Here is a 24,429-nt window from a genome sequence, read left to right on the forward strand (position 1 = left end):
GACCGACTCCTCTCACTGACCCAACCCTGGAAACCCAAAAGAAAGGGGTAATTGGTGGCAGTGCCCCTGCCATGCTGAAAGCCTGCAGTACACACACTGCACCTTTCAGCATGTAATCCACTGGGGAGCTAATGTGCCTCACCGTGCCTTTCTAGAGGACTACACTGCATGGACCACATCACAACGACTGAACAAGATGTGCCCAGATTTATTCACATAAGCTACACTTAAGTGAGCCCCATCAAGGCTGATAGGTCACTTAAAGGACTGAGCAGGACAGCTTTTGTGAAGGTGTGGTTGAACACTCTGCTCTCAAAGGGAACTTCAAGGGTGCACCACTGCAGCACGTGGCTGTCACAAAAGACATGATGTATGGGAAGGGGGAAGCCCAGATAACTTGCACCTTCTGCAGCAGGGGAAAGTAAAGGAAAGCCCACGCTAGAGCAGGTAAGTGCCACGGAAGAAAACACGCGCCGAACCTGATGTAGCAGTTGCATGGGTGGGTGTTATTCAAAGCACCCAGGCTTTCATCAGCAATAATAACATTCACAAGGAGGTGGAGGTGTGGGAAAGTACAGGATTAAAAAATTATATTACCATATGTCAAATCACTGGAGTCATCTTCTGGAAACAGATCTTCAGCAACCATCGGATCTGAAAGAAGAGAGCCACCATAAAACAGGGAGGCATTGCTACATCTTCCTGCACTTGCAGACCACTGAGCAGTTCCAGGGCTGGAAGCTGAGGGAGGTCTTGGGCTGGATCCAGACTGCTTTGCCACAGCTCCAAGACATGGACCTAAGGGAAAGGTTTCAACAGTGTAAGCAGGCTGTAAACCACACCATCATTGCACACTGCCAATGCAGAGCCTAGGGCAGGAATAAGCTGCCCCTCATTGCTGTCCAACACACCCCTGGCCCCAGGGAATGACTACAGGCTTGTCACAGGTACAATCCAAGCCCCCAAGCCTTAAAACGCTTTCCTTAATGCACAGACACCATGCAGGTGGTGACAGCCACCTTCCCAGGGCTGTTAGTCAACCAGGGCAAACCACGTGCCATGACTTACGGAAATCTGGGAATTGCAGTGACATATTTTTCCAGTATCATCTCAGAGACACTTCTCCAGCACAGAAAGAAAGGTACTAATTTAGTTTCATAATGGTACAGGACAGGATGAATTACACAACAGCTAGTGGAGCTAGAGCTGTGAGCTCCTACCTGCCCAACGGCCTGCTGTCCTGGGAGCAGAGTACAGCTGCACCAGCAGCGTGTGCAGCCACCAATTTATAGGAGAACAAATTTCATTTCAGTGCCTAGATGAATAGCTTGCTCTTTAAAATGTCGAGCATCTACCAGCTCCACAGCGGAGCAATCAGCACTGTAATAATGTGGCCATTTCATTAGGAGCTCAGTGTTAGAGGCCTTCCAAATACCTCGTTGCTCACACAAAGCCATGAAGCACACAGCATATGCAGAGTACCTGAGTCAACGTTGCTATAGGAAAGAAGACAATATGGGGATGCTTGAACCTGACCAAGTGAACTCATCAGTTTATAGCTGAAGGCAAAAACGTAAGTCTGGCTACACTAGAAAACAATATGAATTCAAAATGTGCTTGTTCCCCACTGTTTCTCTCAGTCTACTTTGTTAACTAGTTCTCTGAACCATAGCTGATGCTGCCAAAGCAGGATCACTCAGGGATCAAATTTTAATGGATTTTTTCACTACCATAACTACTACTACATCTAATGATTTGGACCTACAGGGATTAAATAAATGACAAACATATGTACTTATTCCAAAACAAACTAAATTTTTAATGGAGTACAGTTGGCAGTCATACCTCAGCCGTGGGGGCTGGGAAGCTAACTGCATTGCCCACACTAATGGGAAGCAACAGGAGCAGTTATAGGAAATACTTTGTAATATTTAATGGAATGTGGTAAAGTGCATGCAGCACGATATGTAAAAGCACAGACATTTGAACTATAACCGAGGCTACAGGCAAAGGGACAACAGATTTATTTTCAAACCATTTACTCTGTCCTAATGAATGTAATGGACTTAATCACAAAGGCAAAGAAAATGGAATAGATGTATTACAAGACCACACAATCACAGTTGCTAGGATGTTGCTACCATTAAGGCGTGGTGACCAAATTGCCTTTCCTATTATTAAATTGGAGTAGGATATCCTGCTACATCCACACGACATGGGATTGACTGCTACCATAGAAAGGGCTGAGAACAGCTGTTGATGAAACATTTTCCAAGCTTTGCTTCTTCTGATCATGCCGAATGAATGCTAAGCACAGACTCCCAGTTACTGCTGCATTCACTTGATGCTTTACAAGTCGTTTGCATTTCTCTGATCTTAGTGGCCAGCTTTGGACAGCTTTCATTTAAATCTGCACCGTACTGAATCCCAGCTTCCCCACCTCCCAAGTGAAGAAGACAAAGTTCTTTGTCCCTTCTCTATAATTAAGCTTTGGCTCTGAAGAGGCCAGCTTGCTCTTCATCTTTCTTTTTCACACATCATAACCTGAAAAATGAACCTTGATAGGAAATCTGACGTACCTAACCATGAAATGTCGCTGGCTAAACCAGCTTCCTTGATGGATTCCTTGATGATTAGCCAGTCCTCATTCATCTTCTTGGAAGGAGGGATAGCAGTCTGGCTTGCTGGTATTTCATCCAAATACTCCAGGTGGGGAATGAGCTTTTTCACTTCAGCTCTGTAATTATAACCTGGCTCCTGTAGAAATTGAGAAAGTGGTCACTTGAACAGTTCTGACCGTCCTTCAGAAGCATGATGGGGTTCAATTTGTATGACTAATGTATAACCTGAAATACTTCTATGAAGTAAACCTACTTGCCTCATTCAACTAAAATAAATACCATCAGGAGTTTCATCTCACTGTGCTTTCTCCTCACACGATTTCTAATCAAACTGATCACGAACATGTTCTGAGTGCAAACACATTCCTCCTGCCCAAATGCCTCTCTGCCGTTTATGTGTTGATGACTTTGGTCTTTATCTTTGTTACATTATATGTATGCTACAAAAATGAAGGCAGCCACTGATGGGAAAGCCTGGGCATCCTCAGCATTTGTCCAGCCTCTTTGCCTGGTTCTGTGATTCTCTGGTTGTTGCAGCAACAGTGAGGTTACAGGAAGACTGAAAACAGGTTATGAGTGCAGCTACACTTGCTGATGGATAAAGCTACAGTGCACTGAACGAACTACGCTGACTTTCTGGGGCACTCTTCAGGGTACCCACACATCATTTTATACATCATTAGAAGAGATGACTTATTTCTAACCATACTTTCTTCTGCAAGAGGTTACATGCCAATAGCAAGTGCACAAAAGGCTAAAACAAACTGCTTTGTGGTTGCTTTTCAGTGTGCTGGAAGAACAACATCGTCACCCCCAATGCATGTGGGCTCACTGTGACACCTAAAGGGTGAAGCACAGATGCAGCTCCCTTCTGCTTGTGACCTTGAATAAAATTATTCAAGGACCCGTGACAATGCCTGGGACCTGTAGGCAACAAGGTCAATGAAGAACAGCGACAATTGTGCCCAGAGCACATTGTGAACTGGGCTGTTCTGGTGGATGCCGGCAGTGGAAAGGCATCTCCACATGGCACTTTCTTCTTTGGGAAAACTTAGCAGTACCTCAGGGCAGACTGGGTTGTGATGCTTTGCAATGGAAATACTGCAATGGAAAATTGTCTCAGATTACAAATGGCAACAATGATGGTGATCTCATACATTTCCTACTCAAATAAGCATAAAGCAAGAGCGCATCGCTAGTGGCAGAATATGAATGGGTGGCTTCCCTGAAAGTGATCAGCTACCTATAAAGCAATTGCTTTATTCAGACAAATGTTATGCTTTTCGGGACATTACGAGCAATATTAGAAAACTCCAGACAGCTAAGTCCTCCTTCAACTCAGAGCCATTATAAACAGAAATCTTTCAGTGGTAGCTGGATGGCTGTACACTCCCTCCCTTCCTCCCTCCCAAAACGCAGCACCAAGGCTGGCAGAGGGAACTCACCAAATAAAGCGTGTAATTGTTGTTGTTAAGAGGCAGACACTGAACTCCTCTAACTGAGCCTTTAATCTTAATTTAGAAAATGAGTCAACCCATCGCCATGTTACCACGTACCACATGTACTCTGAACAGAGCCTGGGTTAGAGCCAATTTATAGCCATGTCCTGTTTGAGAGCAGCATCATGTTACACTCATGGTACATTACTGCAACAGAGGCTACAAAATTTATCATCAGGTTGTTGCTTTTGGTTTAGATAACAGAGGAAGATGAGCTCATCTGAAAATCAAATTACAGAGAGCAAACAGGCAGTCTGAAGAAAGAGCAGTAAATCTAGCTGGACCATTCTGTAGATGAGAAGTAAATAAATAGGAGAGCTTTTACAGAGCCGTAGCAAGAGCCACACTACAACAAGGAGATTGAGGAATGAAAATTGGCCATCTAGGGCACACCAAAGTGAGTCTGTATCTACTCTTTTCTATATTTAGGTGACTTTTTTATACCCTGAAGAAATGCAAACAGTGTCAGATGAAACCAAGAAAGTGGCAATGCCCAACAAGATGCGCTAGGCAGCCAGGGACAGAGCCAGCTTTGTAACCACCCTAGAGCAGAGCAGCTTCCCAACATGTGGGAGTCCACAGTTAACTTACACTCTGTAAAATGTACTATTGTGCAGAGTCTCTCATCAAATTCTGGCTGGCATTTGAATGCAACAGATTGCATAGAAGTAGAGGCAACCAGTTAGCACAGGTTAATGCAACAAGGCACACCACAACGTAACGTTCCTCCTTCGGCTCCCATTACAAGACAACATGCTGCAGCAGCTCACAGACTGATTTCCTCAGCTAAACAAATCACAGGCAATATGACATTATGATAACTAAAGCACTACCTTCTGCTGCTTTTATTGAGGAATGTGATCAAGCCAGTAGTTCCATCTCAAAAATACTAACAACTCACGAATCTAAAAAAAATGTGGAGATTTAAAATATGCACCTATCTACTACATGATTGAGTTTTAGTGATAGCACCTCAGTTTTCAAGACTAAGTCCAGGACAAATCTTGGACACCAAACCTCTCCTTTTCTGAAAATTAACGGTATGGAAACAATTCCTTTGAAATGCACAGGGCAGATATGTAACATGGTACGTTGGAAACACAGCCCCAGCTCCTGCTCTGCTTTCTTACTCCCCGCATTATCAGCTCTTTATGGTGCCTCTATGGGATGTGCCATCCCTAGTGAATGCTGTGCATTACATACCCATGTGTATGCATATGCTCATGACCTTCCAAAAAAATATGGATGAGAGTATATAGCGTGTTGGCTACAAACCATCCTCTGGTATGTATTTGACTGTATGTGACCAAAATGAAGAACAGTCTCTTTTGACCCAGTTTCTCAAATTCTGATTTTCCTCCCGTTACCTTCAGAGTAGATGCCAAGATGTTTGGATTAATACCCTATGCTATTTTTTCAAAGCAGGGAAAGAGATTAATAAAGCTTTGAGACTGTTCATGTAGAACTAGATCTTCCTTACTTTTCTTGTGGAGTATCCTGAAACCCAAAGCAGATCATGTATTACTTGTTTTCATCTCTGTGACACAAATAATATCATGCTTTTACCAAAATTCCCCTGCAGAACTGATTTTATCACTTCAATATGTACGACATGAAATGCTATATTTTTTATCTTCAGGTTTTTATAAAAAGTGTTTTTGATAATTTCATTTTAACATTTTAAGGAAAAGGACAACAAGCAATTCCTACAATACAGCTTTTCCCAGTCATTTCAACTTCAACTTTTGAGCAGTGTGGTCCTGAAGAACTTGCTGTTGGACAGGAGATTTTCCAGAAGAAATGCAAAAGTCTAAAGAGAGACATCTAATTGAGACATTATAATTGGCACATCCCCTAAGAAAAACATCAGCTACTCCTTAACCTGTTGTAAAACCCCTACAAACTAGGATGGACCCCTACAGTTTGTGTCCACACCCTACTTGCTCTTCCTTTAAGACTCCTTTTTGCACTGCAAGCTGTGAGAAGAGGTGTTTATTGGCTAAATGATAAACAGCAGGAGTTTGAAAATTGTTCTTGTTTTTTTTGACACTGGCTGAACCTCAGCAAAAAATTAATGTAATGTGTACAAACCGTGTTCTCACCTCTGCAGATTCTGCATTTGGCTTCAGACAAATAAGATTACCCTCCACAGTCAGACTCCTCAATTTGCAACAAAGTCCCAAATACTGCATCTGGTTGATGTCCTCAATATTGTTCCCTTCCAGGTCCAAAACCTCAAGGTGATCCAACAAACTCAGCTGGCTGAGGTCTGAGATGTTGTTATAGGCTATGTAGAGTTCCTGAGCAGAAGTAAGCAGAATACATAAACCCCAGGCTTGCACAAGTAACACCCAAGATTTGCAGAATATTTGAATACTACATGGCACAGAATGAAATTAGCATGGAAGTGAACATTTTGCAAGTGTGGCTGTTGCCACCTAGGACTAATATGGAAATGAACACTATGCTGCATCAGACATTTTAAGGGTCTGAATGCTACGCCTCAAGTAAAAAAAATATTGTAGCATCTTTTAAATCAACACGTGCAATTCAAGGCATATATTCAAAGTCCTTTAGAAAAACAAAGGGTGAGAAGAGAACAAAGACTGCAATTAAAGAGAGAATTATCAACTGAAGATAGTTATCGGATCATCATTTGGCAGGACACATCCGTACTTACTTTTAGAGAGCTGCAGGAAGATATCCCATCTAAATCTGAGAGCCCACAACGAGCCATCCACAGCACATGGAGATGGGACAATGTGGTTCCAAGATCCCTTAAGAAGGAAACAATTCAGGCTCTATTTGAATGGACAAAGGAACTCGAGACTTGCTTTATGTTTCTTAAGACTTGGCCGCTGCTTCTTGCTTCAAAACATGTCATTTACAAGAAATCACATTAAGAACCGTCACCTTTTGAAGGTGGAGAATACAACTGTAATTCAAACTTTTCTTCCACAGACTTTTTTGTTCTTGTATGCCAATGAGTCCAGTGCCAGTTCCAGTCAGTTCCAGTCCAGTTTGACTCAAAGTCTTCCAAGAGCTAATTCTTTCATTAAGTGAGGTTTGTTTATGCTGGCACCATTTACTCCACGTTTATAACCCAAATATATCTGATCTGACTGCACAGTCATCTCACTCTGTACTTTCATGGAGTTACCTTTCTTGTGTTTTGCAGTTGAAAGGAACAGCACTCTTACCAGATAAGGTTATTTTTCAATCAGCAGAAAATTCTAATTTGCTACATCCTCAAAGAATTTGCAGAAGATAAAACAGTATGGTCACAGGGGCTCTTCTCATCTTGGAATACACCTACCAGTTCCCTTATTCATATCTCATCACTAGGGGCTGTAGGGAAAGAGAACAGCTCTGCACTGCCCTCAGAGAGCCTCTTGCAGCTTCGATGCAGCTTTGCAGCAAAAAAGACTGCATGCTTCGGGGATATTGCACAGGCAGGCAGCCCAAGAGGTCAGGAATGAGTGCTTTTGCAAGTAGGGACAGAGGTATTATGATCTATGGTTTTTGTCCACAGTCAGAACACTTAAGGCAGGCTGCGTCAGGAGAAAGGAGACTGCAGAAGGCAAAATAAAGCATGGCTGCACAAAAAAAAAAAACAAAAACAAACAACCCCAGATGCCTGTCTCAGGCACTTTGTAAATACAGAGTTGAAAAAGAGCTTCCAGGATGAAATAAACAGGTCTGGGGGACCTTTTTGCTCCTCTGCCTTAGGTGACATGGTTTGTCCACCAGCATTATTCATATTTATCTCACTTCATCCCTTCCCTACCAGCTACAGGGACCCCAGACACTGGTGGTGCCTCTGATCGTCTCCTTCCTGGCTGCTGCAGGTTTAAGTAAGCACAACCTGGATATATCATATAGCATCTTTAAGGATACTTCTATAGCCTTTGAAGTACAGACAGGGCTGTGGAGCTAATGGTCAAAGCAAGTAAGAAAAAACCTCAGCCATATGACATCTCTCTGTCCAAGGCTGCTCCTTGTTTACCATGGCATCCCCGTATGTCCTCATGTCTCAAGACCTTGTAAAAAGATTTTCCAGAGACCATTTACACTGCATATTTTATAAACAAAACACTGGTCCTAAAGCTTCCTTAAGGAACAGATGCCTCTCAAAGCAATAGTTACAGAAATTTATTATTTGATTTGTAAGCCGTGTGCCTATAATAAGAAAAATTAAATTATAAAAACAGAACCTACCATCAACCAAGGCCAAGACATCAATAAACGCAAATATGGCAGTTACAAGTAATGTGAAGGAAGGGCATTGCTCATTTCATGACCCACTTGAAGCACTGATCAGTTTTTCAATTTTCAGGATCATTTTGGGGCAGTATTGTCTTTCTTGTAAACCACCAGTCATGGGTACATGAAAACGGTCATTCTTATCTTCAGGTTGTTGAAACAACCCTAACCTTATTATTTTGCACACGGTGTAGTAAGGAATGACAGGGATTTTATTTGTCTTGTACTTCTCATGTGAAGGTGTTTTGCTACAAAAGGAGTTTTTGTTAATATGCTTGTTATTAACATTTTTTTTTTCTGTTAATAAACAGGATGCCAAACCAAAGCAATTTATTAATTCCTACACAGTTTTACACAAGGCCCTGAGAAGAAACAGCTATCCCTTCTACCACTAAAACCTTGATCTCTTAATACATTTTGAAGAAGCAGTCCCCTGCTCCTACTCAGAAGTCCAATGGTCCCAGAGTTAAATCATATTTTCCCGTGTGCAAATGGGACAGCTACGGTTTCCAATTCCACTGCCAGCTAGAGATAAATCAAGTGCACACGAACGTGAGCAGTCCCTGTTCATGCTGCCTGCAAAGTCACGCGCAGCACTAGGTTCCCTATGAATTATTAGCTAATGTATCTTCAAGCATTCTCCTACGGCAGATACAACCAGAAAAATATGGTAATTACAATTATTTCTAAAGCACACTTGGTTCACTCTGTACAGTTCATGCTGCAAGCTGTAGAGCCTCAGATCAATTCCTGTTCATTGAATAGGTTACAGCTCTGACTCTCCTAGAGCTAACCTGGGTGCAAATCAGGAGTAGCATGTTTGAGGTTATACTGATCAAAACTGCCCAGAGAGAAGAATTAGGGGATATCTCGCATGTCTTGGGTACCTGGACAAGGCAGAACTCCTGCATGTTGCAAAGCAACCCAGCATTTGATAAGAGGGTTATTAAAAGTGACCGTGTCCCCCCAAGTGACTGTGTGTCTGTGCCCAGGTGTCCCTCCTTCCCTACTGCCCATGGCAGAGAGCAGAACTGAGCTTTCTCTCTGCCTAACCCAGACTGCAAACCTTGTGCTGCAAGTTAAAGACAGGAACAAAATTCTCCTAACTGACTCGGTTGTGTTAGCCGCTGACGTTTTTAGTTCACACAGCCAAATTTTGGCCCTGCAGATCTTTGCTGCTGCGCCCATAACGAGTGATCTTTGGTCAGAGGTGCTACAGCAGCACAGTGCACCTGCAAATGTTTTAAACTGACAAAAGACTCATTTGGAAGCTGTGTCAATCACACTGCTTTATCAGAAAAAAACTCCCTCTAAATTAATTAATATGGATAACTCCCCCCTGGAGCGTGGCTGCTGTAAGGCTGCAAAGCTAAGCTAAACCATTGACTGGCACTGACCTTAATGAGACACACCGGAGACAAGAAGCTACCTGTGTTGCGTACGGTACAAATGTACAGAAAATGACAGCACCTGCTCCAAAAATAGAGATTAGCAGGAAGAAGATGAAATGCTGTAGAAAGCTTGTGGCAGCAGGTTGTAAGACAGCACAGGACTGCCCTGGTGATGTGCAAGGCACAGAGAGCACGCAGGAGGAACCAGAGGACACTACTGAGGAAACACAGCTCCCATTAATACATTCAACAGGTCACTCAATTCCAAGAGGTGAGCGTCCTACCCTGAGCGATGGGGAAGCTGCTAACTTTACAAAAAGGGCAAGGAATTAATAGGCAAAGCAGCTATAAATCCTGCTCACTTCTGCAATGGTTCACGCAGGGCACTGAAGCGGAGAGGCAGAGCATGGGGTGGGAATGTGCACGTCATATCTCTGGCTGTGATAAACAGAGGGTTACAGTCTCTGAGGTCACCAAGCCAGTGTCCTCCAGAGGAATTACTCCGCACACAGATACGCATTTGCCTACGCAACGTGCACTGAATACCAAATCACACTTTTAATACCTAAAAGTGCTAAGAAATCAACAAAAGCTCCCCTACTTTCACCTTGAAGCCACGAACTTATAATTATTATCATCATTTTTTCATTAAAATGAATAACCAGAAGGGTTTGCAACTGAAGCTCCAGCTATCTCCAGATACTGCTGCTGGGGAGGGAACTCATCAAACAGCTCTGGGTTTCTGTGAGGGTCTTGGCAACACCCTCCCCACTTGTGTGCAACCATGGGATTTTTTTCCCATGAAATGTGATGCTCCCATCCTGTCATCACTCCCCCAAACTGGGGGGAGAGCACAGGGGCAAGGAACAGTTTGGCTGACAACACCTAATAACAGTTTGGGAAATAAGAAACATGTTCTTCCATTAATCCAGCATTCTTGTTCTTTAGGGATTGACTCGTTTGAGCCAAAATTCTGCTGGATGGAGAGCAGACCTTGAGAGCCAAATCCTGCTCTTGGTTTCACCATAATAAATCTTGAATAGTTCCACTGAGCTCAGGCTACCCAGTAAACACTTGACAGCACCACCCCGAACAGAACCCAGTCCTGCACAGCCGTCAGCTTCAAGACCATAATTTCTTTTGGAAACTGTTTTATAATCATTCACCTATAAATAAAGCACTAAATCCATTGAACTTGCAAGCAATATCTTAAAACACACACATCTGTTGAATCAATCTGCAGTAGCAATACATCTAAAATTGTGATCCAGGCTGGTATTATTTATTTTCAAAGGTCACTCAGAAAATGAACATGCCGGTGTTCAGAAAGAGTTTAAGAGTGACTGAACTACTGTCTTACAAAACAAAGACAAAAAAATCTCTACAGAGATCAAGCTGAATTTATCAAACCGAATAGTGATAACAACGATCCGGCCCATATGTCAGTACACAATGGTTTTGTTGTACTGATAATTCTGACATCAGAAGCAAAAAACTTTCAAAGCCTGGCTGTTCTTTAAATCAGTAACATATGTTCTAATAGGGAGCTTACATAATAGCTTCATTGTACTCTCAAATAGCTGTAAAATACTCGAAATTGTAAAACTGATTGCACGCATGTGTTGCTCTTACTTGATCAAATCCATGACAGCCCCCAGCCCTGCAAGCAGTGCTAAGACCATGTCCTCATGTCCCTGCAGCCCAACAACCTTCACCTGAATGCAAAGACCTGACTGCAGAGATGCAGGACTGCAGCCTTGCTCGCTTTTGTACTAACTTTTCCAAATTCAAGTAGCAATGTGCTGAGCCCCTTGGCTCGGATGCCCTCTGTCTTGCAGCTCGCTGCGCTCAGGTTGCCATTAGCACCTTGTGCTCCCTCACACAAGGTGCACGGCTAGGGAGCACAGCCTGTCCTTCCTGCCAGAAGCGTGATTCTGGGCTGAAATGCCAGGGAAACGTAACACCTAATCCTGTGGCCTCGTTCTTCCTTCTGAACTGCAGAGCTTTTTCTCAGTAAGTGTTCCTAACCATGTCAAGACATGCTGTCAGAGACTTCAAAAGCTAAGCAAAAAAAGGACTTGGCCAGGCAATTCTCAATTCATAACCTTAGACACAGAGGAAAGAAAGTGTGTTTTAGTCACCAGGGCTGAAAAGAAAGCCTGCATCTACCAGTGGTCTTTTTAAATGACAACCATGCCGTGAAGTTCTGTTTTTGTGACTTTTTTTCATGGCTATTTTCACAAAAATATTTCCCTGTGAATGAAAAGCTCCTGTTGCCCAGGGACTTTGCAGGAGGGTGGGTGTCTGTTATCCCATTTTTGGGAGATAACCTTCAAAGGAATAAAAAGCTGTTTTCCACATGGCCTGCAGTGCTGATGGCACTGGCAGCATTTCTCCCAAGAAAAAGATTTCACTGTTTTAATTCAAGGATTTTTTTTTTTTTTTTTTTAATTTCAGGTTTGAAAGGAGGATGAAGGTATGGCATAACACTTTTAACCTGTGGATCTCTGCCTCACACTTCACAGACAGCAAAACTGATCTCAAGGGAGGAAATACAACTCCCCTGGTGATGCACAAGTGATAAAACAGGGAGAGCACTCAGGTTTTTATGCCTTGTCCAGCCCAGTACAGTCAGCAACTCTGCCTTCTCAGCTTCATGGTTGCTCCAAACCGAGACCCAGCTGCCACGGCTTTCATGGGCTTGCTAAAGGACATTGCGATCATCACGGGGCCACGTGCTTTTGGCCAGCACTTCCCTCTAAAGCAGAAGATCTCAGCCCCTCTGAGCCACATCTCCAGGCTGTTCCTCTCCTCCTGCTTAAGACACTTTAATACAGTATTGTTTCTTCTCTTTGAACTCACTGTGGCAGCTGCAAGATTAAACTTGCAATTACTTCATCTTCCATGGCAGATTATACCTCCTTTAAGCCCTGTTGAGACCAAAGGACGGAGGTCTTGGAAAACAGAACAGAGCACCAATACACACGGTTCTGGAATGAGTTTCTAGCGGGCCCAGGTGTTTACTTCTGTTAAATTTAATATGCATGGCAAAGCGAACTGTAGCTTCAGTTTCAAATGCTTTCATTCTTAGCTGCTGTCATAAAACCCAGAGCAGAGTAACAGGCTTGATCAAAGCTAACATACCCAGAGTCACAAAGAGCGGTCCTCCAAACCTGTCAATATACACCACGCACAGGAATGATAACAAAATTTTGTGTTAATTGCCTTTTGATCACTAAAATCGCTTGTCAGCCTAGTTACCTGGCTGCATTTTAGCAGGTAGTGCATGGGTAACAATGAACTCTCAGTTGCTTTACCTCAGCTCCCACAGCGTAGAAGCAGTAGGGGTTGCTATGCTGATTATACAGGCCAAGACCTGCCCTTGACCTTCCTTTTCGATATGAAGCTGTGCCACAGAGATGCTGCAGAAACCCAACACACAGCACTATGTCTTACTGAGTGCACTGCACGCCCCACAAGAGCAAGGAAATTTTCAAATAAAGTTTAGACAGGCAGTAAATAAAACTGTCACAGCCCCGTATCAATTGTCCCTCGGTCTAGCCCCAGAGCTACTGCCACTTCCTATAGCTTTGGCAGTCCTCCACTCCCACTGTTGAAAGTTTACACAAAAATAGTAAAGGATAACGAAACTGTGGTTAAAGAATGAGTTATTTACGTTGCAGGAATGAATCCCACAGCACTTGAAATTTCCTGCATGAATACCTCCGCAGTCCTCCGCAAATTGTGTGCCTGTTTCACGGTACGTTCCAGGTCTGAGCTCTGGCAGCAAACGACAGATATATTGCAACTTTGATTTAATGTGGAGCTCATCTTTCAAAATCAAGGCTTGAAGCTTTCAATGCTGCTGGTTAAGCAGAAGGAATACTTCGTAAAAGATCCAAATCAGCTGACTGATTCACTGCTGTTAAAAATCTTTTTTGTTAAAACAAAACAAAAGAACAAGAAAAACAACAAAAAAATCTTGAGTATCATAAAAGCTGAAATTCTAGATTAGTTGACCACACAGAACTAAAGAATTAGATCAGCTGTGAGTTCCTATTCATCTTTTGTCGTGGCAATAGTTAAAGAAAAAAACATTTGAGATACTGTAGAAATGGGCTGATTTGAAAATCCATAGAGAGGATGTAATTTAAAATTATTTAATTTGAATATACTGGAATGCAGGTTCTTGAGATTATTTAGATCTGGCATGCTTGTACTGCACCAATGACTTTCTGCCACAGCTGCCATTTCTTCTTTGTACCATTTTCCCCTTTTATTTTTTATCTGCTCATATATTCAAGAAGAAGAGAAAAAACACAGAAGCTGGCAAGGAACTGATATGGTTACAGCTTGGGTCTGTGAATGACTGACAAATGCCAGTTGAGCTCCTCCAAATTTCTTCTCTTCTAGCCTCTAATACAGCTGCACTCTTCACTCCAGATTTGTCACAATACTCTCCGACATATGTCCTGAGTCAAGGCTTTTTCCTTCAATGATAACTCCAAGGGAGAATTCCTGTGCTTGTGTTGGCCTCCAGATGTCTTACAGCAAGCAAAGGAGATTCAGAAGAGAACCTTGGGGGATCTCACAGTTCACCAAACTGACTGCTGAGGCAGATGAGACCTTATTAGATTTCCTTTCTGAGGACATTACAAGACAGAAGCACAATACTTATTTCACAGGAGCCCAATCAGCAATTTGCTGCAGCTGTTTTCTGTGTGTGCAGCAAATGCATTTGTGCACCAATTTGTGCAGCAAAAGCAGGTGCAGATTGGATGTACAGCAAATTCCATGCCAATTCCAGCAAATTCCACAATTTCTACACTAACCTCGAGAAAGGCATTCCTATCGGATGCTATTATGTTTGATTTTGCTGACTTTTGGCTTTGAAGTAAGGAAAAATACGCACCAAAACAGCTGGACAAGAGTCAGGTAGCCCAGAACCTGCCACATTATTCAGAAGTATACACTCAAACCATCAATTTTTAGCGGTTCTCTGTTATCTCTCCGGTGAACACAAAGGTTTCCCAACCGACATACTGACGAATGTTTGCATAAGCGAGTTCATACTGCAAAACCAAGCTGGTATTATTGTTAAGCATGGATGGTAGGAAGTGAAATAATAGTTTAAAAGACAAATAAATTTCACAGAATCATATCTTGAAGGTCTCCTCCCACCAAAGTGATGCTAGGGTTCTTTCAAACTGTGTTGAAATTAACTTTTCTTCTGTACCATTTACTTCACTTGGAAATGCAAAAATGAAAAAAAAAAAAAAAAAAACAAACACAATTCAATATAAGAATGCTCTGAGTGGTATCCAGTACTAACATGTATAAGGAGAGATGACATCCCCTAATTATCATGCTTTGTGAATTTAAAAGTAGATACCACTTAACATAAACTACTTAGTAAAAATAATGAGATTCTTGGAAGAAAAAAATAAAAAACAGAAAAAACTGGTCGTTTAAAGTAGTGCTTATTGCAGGTTAAGAACAAATACTGAGAATATACAGCCTTTGCTTATTCACATAGATGAACTTTACAGAAGGTCCTTCAGACAATAGAGGCAGTATTGTTTACACAGAAAAATGACAAAATAAGACTCATTATACAAATAAATACATCTTCAAATATTTTTAAATCTTCAGTATGATTTAGCAACTATATTTTAATGTGTTTATCTAAAAAAAGGATGAAAATTATACTAGTCCTCCTTACTGTTTCTATTGCCAAAATTTAAAATATGGCAATAAACATTTTTTTTTCCCTTAAATAAATTCCTGTGGAACAATTATTGTGTTCTAAAACTATATTTACTTTTGGATGCTGAGAGCAAGGATGTTAAAAAAAAAAAAAAAAAGTCTGTGGAACCTTAATAGGATAATTCCTAAGGGCAAGATGAACTAGACAACAATAAACAGAGCAAACTCTCTAAGTCACTGTCTGTGGAAAGATTGATAGGATAGCTAGGAAATGTACAAATGGTCTGTCAAATGCACAATCCTTCCTAAAATTTCTGTTACTGAAAGTGGGTGGAAGGTTTCACTATCAAACTTTTGTCTTCAGCTTCTCCATGTGAAAAACAAGCAGTGCAGCTTAAGGCAAAGAGGGACAACTGTGCATGCGTTATGCCTGCTAGCTGAATCCCAAATCTCACTTCCTAAAACATGAAGGCATTTTGGTATTTCTTCTTGCAGGTATTGATCCATCCCAGAGAGACCTGATGCAGTTTGCAATGATCTCAGGGCAAAGCGATACAACTTTGCCAAACAGCAAATAAGAAATAAATCTACAGAGAAAGAAGCGTGCAAATGGAAAAATAGCAACAGGCCCTCAGTGTGCAATAATGCATCCACAGAAAATAAGAATAACTAAATCAAATCCCACATGGAGAATACTTGATAGAAATTAGATTATAAGAACCGGTTGTGCAATGAAAACCTATTTATTTCTTCATTGTGTATACTTATTGCTTGGCAGTTACCAACTGATGAATACAATCAAATAGCTTCATTTCCTCCTCCCACCCTTCCCTTTTTCAAATCAGCACTTACCTTGCATTCCAAGACCACCATTTTCCTTTGAACCCAATTATTTCTTCTCTTTCCCCAAAAAAAGTCCAAACCAACAAGCTGCAGACAAGCAACTCTCATGATGGAGGGAATCAAAGCAACCTGCAAACACATTGCACTGACAATAACATTATTTTCCTGCCTATACTTGTGAGGCCAACCCCTCCTGATGGCTGCTTGGACCACAGCTGATAAAGAGACTATGGAGCCTGGATAGCTCCACCAGCAATGGTGTAATTACTGCTGCTTCCCAACCCAGTTCTTTGGGTTTTCTCAGATGGTGGTTATAACCATTCTTTCTTATCACTGAATAAAACAATCACTTAGGTGTATATATTCATAAGCAATCTCCAGCCCTGACATCTGAAACAAAGCAGCTGCAAACCCTAATAACAGGGCATGGAAAGCATTTATTTGCTGCCAGAAATCTACTTGATACCACTAACATTTTTATTTATCATATTATAGTAGCGTCCAGAGCATGTAACCGAGATCATGATCCCATCAGGAAAAGCCTTGCACATAACTCATGAAAAGACTGTGTCTGCCCCTGAGTAATATATAAAATAAATGACTGAGATTGAAAAACATGGTGAATTTCTGCAGCTAGCCTGTTCCCACAGTAGAAACAATAGCTAACCCCATAATTAAGTTGTATTTTTGAAATCCTGGTCCAGTGGCTCAGCCACAAAACCATTTGATTCCCTCTAGTCTGTGGGTAAATTGCTGCCATTGCTATCTCCAGTTGGTTCAAAGAGTAAGGATGCCCCCACAAGCCCTGAATCAGGTGAGTTTGTGATCCCCTAAAAGGTTCTCATTCACTAGAAGGGATCAGCACGTAGCTAGATGATTCTTGCACACAAACAATGCTTGTAAGACTGCAATAGTGGTTAATGTAGAATTTCAAAGGTGCTCTTTGGAAATGATAAAAGCTTTTATTCATGTATTTTCTTGGAAAAGGATGAGGAAAAGAAATAGTATACAAATAGTGAGAGCCAGAGACGTGGCTTTTAAAGGTGTGGTTGTATGCACTTCTCTCTGCTCACTGAACTTGAGAAAGTACAGGCTGGATTCTTTCTGTGGGAGCACTTGTGCATCCTCAAATGCCAGAGAAGGAAGGCAGGATGCCTCTATCCTCAGACTTTCTTAAGAGAAGAGAAAAGCTGAAAAACGCCCATCATCTCCCCTCTAGTCTGCTGTCCTGGAAAGCACTGTATTGTCAGCACATCCTCAGCTCACTGAGTGCTCACCTCAAGGTGAGCCACATCTCTTGGCTGGACAATGCCAAATGAAGGTGACCCCAGAGGAAGCTGTACAAGGAAAAAGGGGAAAATAAGAGGATTTCAACCACCTGAGTGGTGGTAAATGCTGGTAAATGCTCAAAGCAATCAGGTTTTGCTAGGACTTAACACAGACTGGCTAACTGTGCTTTACTGAAAATAATCCAGTCAATTAAAAATAGCTGCATTTCTATCCCAAAATCATGATTATTATTTTTTTAATAGCAATAATATGAATACTTAAACCCATCACTGCTAAATAAAACTTGAGGTCACAGGAACTTTGCCAAGTTTTATGATATTCCCAGGGATGCGCAGACATTAATACAGAGAAGACTTATTAATACAGAGATTAAGTTTCAACTCAAATGCTTTCTTTCGTAGCTCCTGGCAAGCACACTGAGTTCTCAAAGAATATATTCTTAAGATTGACTTCACAGCAACCTTAACTGCTGCAAGACTTTCAGGCTGGCTATACAAAAGCAGCAAAAGAAACATTTTATAAAATAAACTAACTTGCATTTGAAAATAAATGCTTTTTCCATGCTGAAAAGCAAACAGTGCTGCTGTAGGCACTGAAATAAGGACAGAGATTCACCCAGACCAAAGCAGAGCAGCAGCTCTCTGACTGTGTGTGTCAGCACAACACAATGCAACAGTACCCTGATTAAACACTCTAGGCACTGCTGTCATACAAACAGATCACACATTGACAAACACTGGCATGTTTAACACAAACTAAGTATCTGGAATGATTTTAGAAAATATTTTGGAATTTTATCTCAGCAATGCTGACCTCTGTTGCACAAAAAATGGTAGGTATTTATACATAGTACCTATGTCATACATATCAGACGTAAAATTCCCTCATTGCAAAAAAAAAAAAAAAAAAAAAAAAAAAGACTGGAAGAGCAAGAAGGAAACTAGAGAAAAAATAGCAAGGAAAGGAATAAGTAAGAAAGATGAAGAAAAAAAAAAGATTAAAGGGAATGATGTCCCATAACATCTGTTTGAGATAAAACTATCCAAAGAATAGCAGATGCTCAGACACTCCATCAGCAGCACTTTCAGTTTTGGGGTTATTTCTGTTACAGATGAGCCTGCTATGGGATGGTGCAACTTGCTCCAGGTCCCACAAAGCACCTAGAATAACGTTCAGTCCTAGCTGGCAAGCAGTTTCACCGAAGTCAAACTTCTTGCAACTTTAAAAGGTGAGCATTTGCCTAAACTCTCTGTTGGATGAGCACCAGGGTGTAATATTGCTAATTGCAAATTCCTGAAGATCCTGACTGAAGTCATGAAGGTATTTTTAAACATTGGCTTTAAAGCCCTTGCCCCCAGTTAAGAAAGAATTAGTTTGGTTCTGGTTGCTTAAAGTCATGAAATCATCAACAATACCCTCAACTCAAGCCACTCGTTTCACATTTTCACTTATCTTTTCACAGTCAAGAGGGCTTGAAACCTTTCAAAAAGTGAATACACAGATTCCAATGAAGCCAGTCTTGGCCCCTGGAGCTGGTGGTAAAATACATATATCTATCTTAACACTCAGAATAAAAGCATGGGCACTGACAAATTTGCATGCACTCTGCACCTTGCTCATTTTAACCTTCACAACAACTCTCTCTCTCATTTCTGCTCTCCCTTGATGACTTACTGACCCAAATTGCCCAAGATTAACACCCTCTCGTTCTGGGGGAGTCTTTTTGCAATAGGGCAAGAGCAATTCAAGACTGAATACAATGCAGACCACAGGGAAGAAATGTAAACTGTATCTGGATGAAGGAAAACTCCTTTCCCTTCAGTATAACCCTCATACTTATTTTGTCCCTGTCGGTTTTCATCTCACTTGAAATTCAAGAAGTCTCTTTTATAAACTGTTGCTTAAGTAGCCCTGGGAGCAGCCCAGTCCTCTGCTAGCTGCCATGCACAGAGCTGAACAGGAAGAAATGTGCTTCAGCTGGTGAAACAGCTTCTGCTATAACCTTATGGGAACCAAGTCCTGAGATTCCCATATCTGATTTAAAAGCCCTTTCATAGAGATTTTATCAAACATTTTAAAACATATCTCTTAATTCATTCCTGAATTAAGAATAAAAGCAATCGGATTAAAATATACAGGAGATATGCCAAAGCAGAAGGAATAATTCCATTGGCCTTGAAATATAGCTCTTTTACTGGAAACATTAGCAAGAGAAGGACCGTGTGTCATCACAAAAGAAAGGCGGTTTTTAAGATGCACTCTCTTCAGAACAGGTTCCATGTTTGTCCTCAATTATCAGTTCATAAATTGAGAATTTCTTGGCTGCTAGCAGATGGGCAAAGGTCACCAAATGGGGACCTAATAAACTTAGTGCAATTCAGAAAATTAACAAGAGTCTGAAGTAATTTCTTTCCGTAGTACACTGAGTATTCCAGAGCTGTTCCCCTTTAGCAAAAGGCCACTAAAAAACAAAAACCCAGAAAAAGCCAAAAAAAGATGTTCCCCTTCAACTGCCAAAGTGGGTTATCAGCAAATAAACTTGGATATATTTTCCTTATGAATTAAATGAAATGGTTGATAACGATATCCTACACTTATATATAGCCTTTAAGTTTCAAGTATTCAAAAGTAACTTCAGGGGGAGGTGGGGGGGAACCATTAATTCACAGGTAAAGCAGCTCAACCACATTCCCAATCAATAGCATCAGAGCTTCTTCAGGAATTACCACGAAAAAACAGGACAAAACATTTCAAAAAAAAAAAAAAATAAAAAAAAATAAAAAAAAAATCCGTGACTAAAGCAAGGATCATAAATCCTTATTTTGGCACCTTGCTATCTGCTGTTTGCCATCAAAAACAATTTTCCCATTTTAAATTTGAAAAGAGGTATTTTAATTCTTTTTCACCCTAAAATAATTAGAAAACTTTACAGGAGAGAACAAAACAAATGACAAAAAGCAGGTCTCCCGTATTGCTACCCACTCGTGCATACACAGATAGTCTTTTGTTCATAATGCTTCATTAAATTTTCTCATGTAAGATAGCATGAAAAGAATGTTCACTTTTAACATCTTGAGTATACACCAAACACTCTCAATCTTTTGCCTGCTTTTCTTTCCTACCTTCTTTTCAGTAAACAGACCAATCTTCTACAGTCTGTCCTTGCTAGACATTTCCTGTTATCTGCTGCCCATTTTCAAATTACAGCCACAATGATTCTGACCTTATCCCCAAGAAAGTTTACAGGAATTACTTTTCCTGAGAAGGAAGAACATTCTTCTGTCATCCTCAAAACCATCAGTTACATGGGTTTGGTTGAATACGACAGAATAATCAGCTTTTGGGCAAAGTTCAAGCATCAACAATTTTAATTTGGAAATAAGCTTTTTAAACGTTTTTGAGTAACTGGAAACAGCCCATTAGAATGGCAGCAGCTACGCCACGTTAGCTGTAGCAGACATCGCTACTGCCATGACAGCAACGTTACATTAATGGGTATTAAACTGACATGATACAGACATCCAAAAACAAAGTTCAAGTACTCAGGCTGTGCTTGCATCATAGGCTGTGCCCTTAAGTGATCTATGTTCATCAGTGACAGATTGTCGAAGATGGGAACTAATAAATGAAAGCCGCTCCTGTCCTGCACTGACTGAGCTCTGGACTGGGAGAGTTACCAGATTCTTGTTCTTCCATTACCTGTTTCCCTAAAATTGCATTTAATTGGCACATAGAAAGCATGCTTATTTAAAGGAGGGTATGTATTTAAAGGCGACCTTGCTTGGAATCTGTGTGTCTGGGAGTTGTCACAATAACAGACTTCAAGCCAAAACATAGCAACATTATAATTGATCAAATCAAAACTCAAGAGCCTACATTACCTGCAGCAAGTGCCAGAGGCATATTTTCTCATAGAAGACGGTTTGCAAAATCTTCTCATGGAAAAAGTTAGACTTGCAATACAAAGAAAGGTGCAAAATCCTGCTGCAGCCTTAAGTCAAATAAATTAGGTGGTCATATTCAAAAGTTTTCCTGAACTGCATCCTGCATTCATTACTAACATAAATGGTTAAAACATTTTCCATTGAATACAGATTTTTGGACCAAACCATTTTTTTTCTTTTTAGTATAATGTCTTCTGATATTGTCAAAAATAGAATTCCTTCACTCACTACTTACTGCACAGAAATTGAGCAATTTCATGCTTCCAGCAAGGGTTGGTTGCCATTAAAATATTTGCAGTAATGTAGATTCATCGCTTTTCCACGTTACAGATTTTAAAGTGGAAAAAAAAAATATTTAGACTGCAAATACTTCATCTCATCATCAGAACAAGGGAAAATATGATCAAAGTGTAACAACTGAATGATAAAGTAGCATTTTTAAAGACTATTATCTGTAGATTTTTTCCCGCTGATTCAAAGCCTCTCTTTAAAAGGATATTTATGATTGAGAAGCAGTTTGTGTTCTGACTCAGAACAAATGACAGCCCAGGTTATCCATTCTCATAATGGCTGTCAGATCAAATCTGCTCAATTTTCTTCTACATTTTTTTCCTTCTAGCAACTAGTACAAGCTCAGTCAAAGATCTTAATAATGATCACCAGTAATAAAAAATGAAAGTTTGTTAGCTACTTTAGTGATGATGTATGGGACAGAGAAGGATTTCTTGCTGCTTTCCATTAGGGAACATGTTCTCCCCAACAAGAATTAGTAACATGTCTACTTTTTTCCACAAAGTTAGTAGATAGCAACGCAAAGCCAGACAGCAGACCTGTTTAACATAAAGATGATCTTTTACACAGCCCTTTCCTGACATGAACTGAACTTCTCCATCACACATTAACTATCAAGGGTAAAACAAACAACAAAATGGGGGAAAGAAGACAGTTCTGCCTTCTCATTGAGAAGGTTTTCACTTACACCTTCCCACGCCTCCCAGTTCCCCAGTTCTCTGGGAGCAAATATGTGATGCTCTCATGGAGCTCAGCAAGCCATGGAGATGAAGCTTCACAGCAGCTTTCAGTAAACCCAGCTCCACTGACTTCAATCAAGTGAAGATTTTCATCAGCTGAGGAACTGGTCTGACCTGCATAGGACAGACTACTGTGCACAATAAAAGCCCAAGGGCTGAAACACACTGAAATCCAAGCATGCACGCACAAGAGGTGAAATCTTAGTGCCTTTCAAATTTACAGCAAATTTCCACGGACTTCAGCATGGCAGGAACATTCCTGGTGTCAGACCAGAGGGTAATTCATTGGCATCACCGCAGCGACACTGATTTGTTCCAGCTTAGGTTCTATCCTTAAATTTAGGAGGTTGCAGAGCATATATTCTGGGCCTAATCCATTATAATGGCATGTGGAAGTGGAAGAAATGAAAGCAGCATAAATGAAGATTTTATCATTTAAATAAAATTGAGGGCTGTTATTTTTTTTATATATTTGTTTCAGTTATCATTCATTTCTTACCTCACAGTTACAAGCAAGCTATTGTTCAACTTCAGCTCTCTCAGATTAGGTAGATAGGCACCTACAGGATGAGAATAAAGAATCATTTTGCACACCTGGTAGTAGAATAAAGGAAAGTTCTGACAGTTACACACTGAAGCATCTCATTTTACATGCATTTTCTGCCAGATCTGTGCTGGACCTCTTCTAAGAAAATTAATGAGATTATTTCACTCAGGAAATATTTCATCCTTTGCATTTTTGCAACAGATATGTATTGTCAGCTTGACTACTGAATTATAATTTTTGGACCCCTTTCTGACAATCCTGATACAGCACCTTTCCAGAGAGACAACAACAAAAACTGGCTTCATGGTGACTGTTTTTTTCATTCTAACCCATAATCCTTGTTGTTCACTATTCAACTGTAGAAGTTTCATATCTATGAAAAACGCAGTACTCCTTCATTATTATTTTCATCCACATCTTCCTCTATTCCTATGAAACAATTTCTTTTTTGGTTGCTTATGTACATTATCTCTGACCCAAAATCACAGACCAAATCCCTCCAAGCTCAGAATAATTTGGATATAATCTCAAGTCACAGGAAACATTTGCTATTGACAAGGGCAAATTTTTACCCATTCCCATTAGCAGAGAACCCTCCAGTTTAATATGTCACCATGAAGAGGCAGCACCATTTTTAGACAGACTGGATTGTTACTAAGACACTAAAGTCTATTCTTAAATATTTTTATAAGCCCTCTAATTAATCCCTGTCTGGCAAGGATGATTTAGCAGTGTCCGCAAGAAGGACATTCTATCTCTAGCTCTTTGTAAAGGATCAAAAAGAGAAGAAAAACAAATAATAATGATAAAAAAAGGAGTGGGATCTCAAAAGCAAACAAAGAAGGTCATGTTGTTCACTCCATTTCCCCAAACAGAAAAACAATGTTTATGGCAAAAACATTTTAATAAATCATGTTTCAGAAGAAGCATTATCTTTATCTAATGCTATTTGGGAGTGATTATAATCCACATATTGAATTTCATGCCATACTGGAAACAACTTCATTTCTTTGCAAAGCTCTTTAGAAAACACTAAAAATTCAAAACACATTGTGCAGTTTTTAGCCTTATTTTTAATCATATTCCATAGTACATAAAAATTAGAGTACAAATTACAAACACACCACCCCATCCTGCAAGGCATACTCTTTCACGTTGAGCAAGTTTTTATAAGGTATGGCAACAAAATACCTCAGAGTCCTGACAGAGGAGATACTAATATCCCTGTTAATTATTCACAGCAGTCACATACACTACAGAAGCAAAGATTTCTGTAGAAATAATCCATGTGCTG

At 40.6% G+C, this 24,429-nt stretch overlaps 1 protein-coding gene across 21 annotated transcripts in view; it reads right to left on the minus strand.

Moving 5' to 3' along the window:
• LRRC56 (leucine rich repeat containing 56) overlaps positions 1-24,429 on the minus strand; it is a 60,922-nt gene that overhangs the window by 7,346 nt on the left and 29,147 nt on the right. For 18 of the 21 annotated variants that reach the window (XM_084520261.1, XM_084520245.1, XM_084520244.1 and 15 more), the window contains 5 exons: positions 23,088-23,148; positions 6,801-6,897; positions 6,223-6,420; positions 2,580-2,757; positions 598-798 (listed from right to left, as the gene is read on the minus strand). In XM_084520261.1, coding sequence (XP_084376387.1) covers positions 598-798; positions 2,580-2,757; positions 6,223-6,420; positions 6,801-6,897; positions 23,088-23,148 — 735 coding nt within the window. Of the gene's footprint in view, positions 1-597; positions 799-2,579; positions 2,758-6,222; positions 6,421-6,800; positions 6,898-16,332; positions 16,453-23,087; positions 23,149-24,429 lie in introns of all 21 variants that reach the window. The other 3 variants (XM_084520256.1, XM_084520250.1, XM_084520252.1) reach the window with 3 other exon arrangements.

This window comes from Aythya ferina, assembly GCF_964211825.1.
Source record: "Aythya ferina genome assembly, chromosome: 5".
NCBI lineage: Eukaryota > Metazoa > Chordata > Aves > Anseriformes > Anatidae > Aythya > Aythya ferina.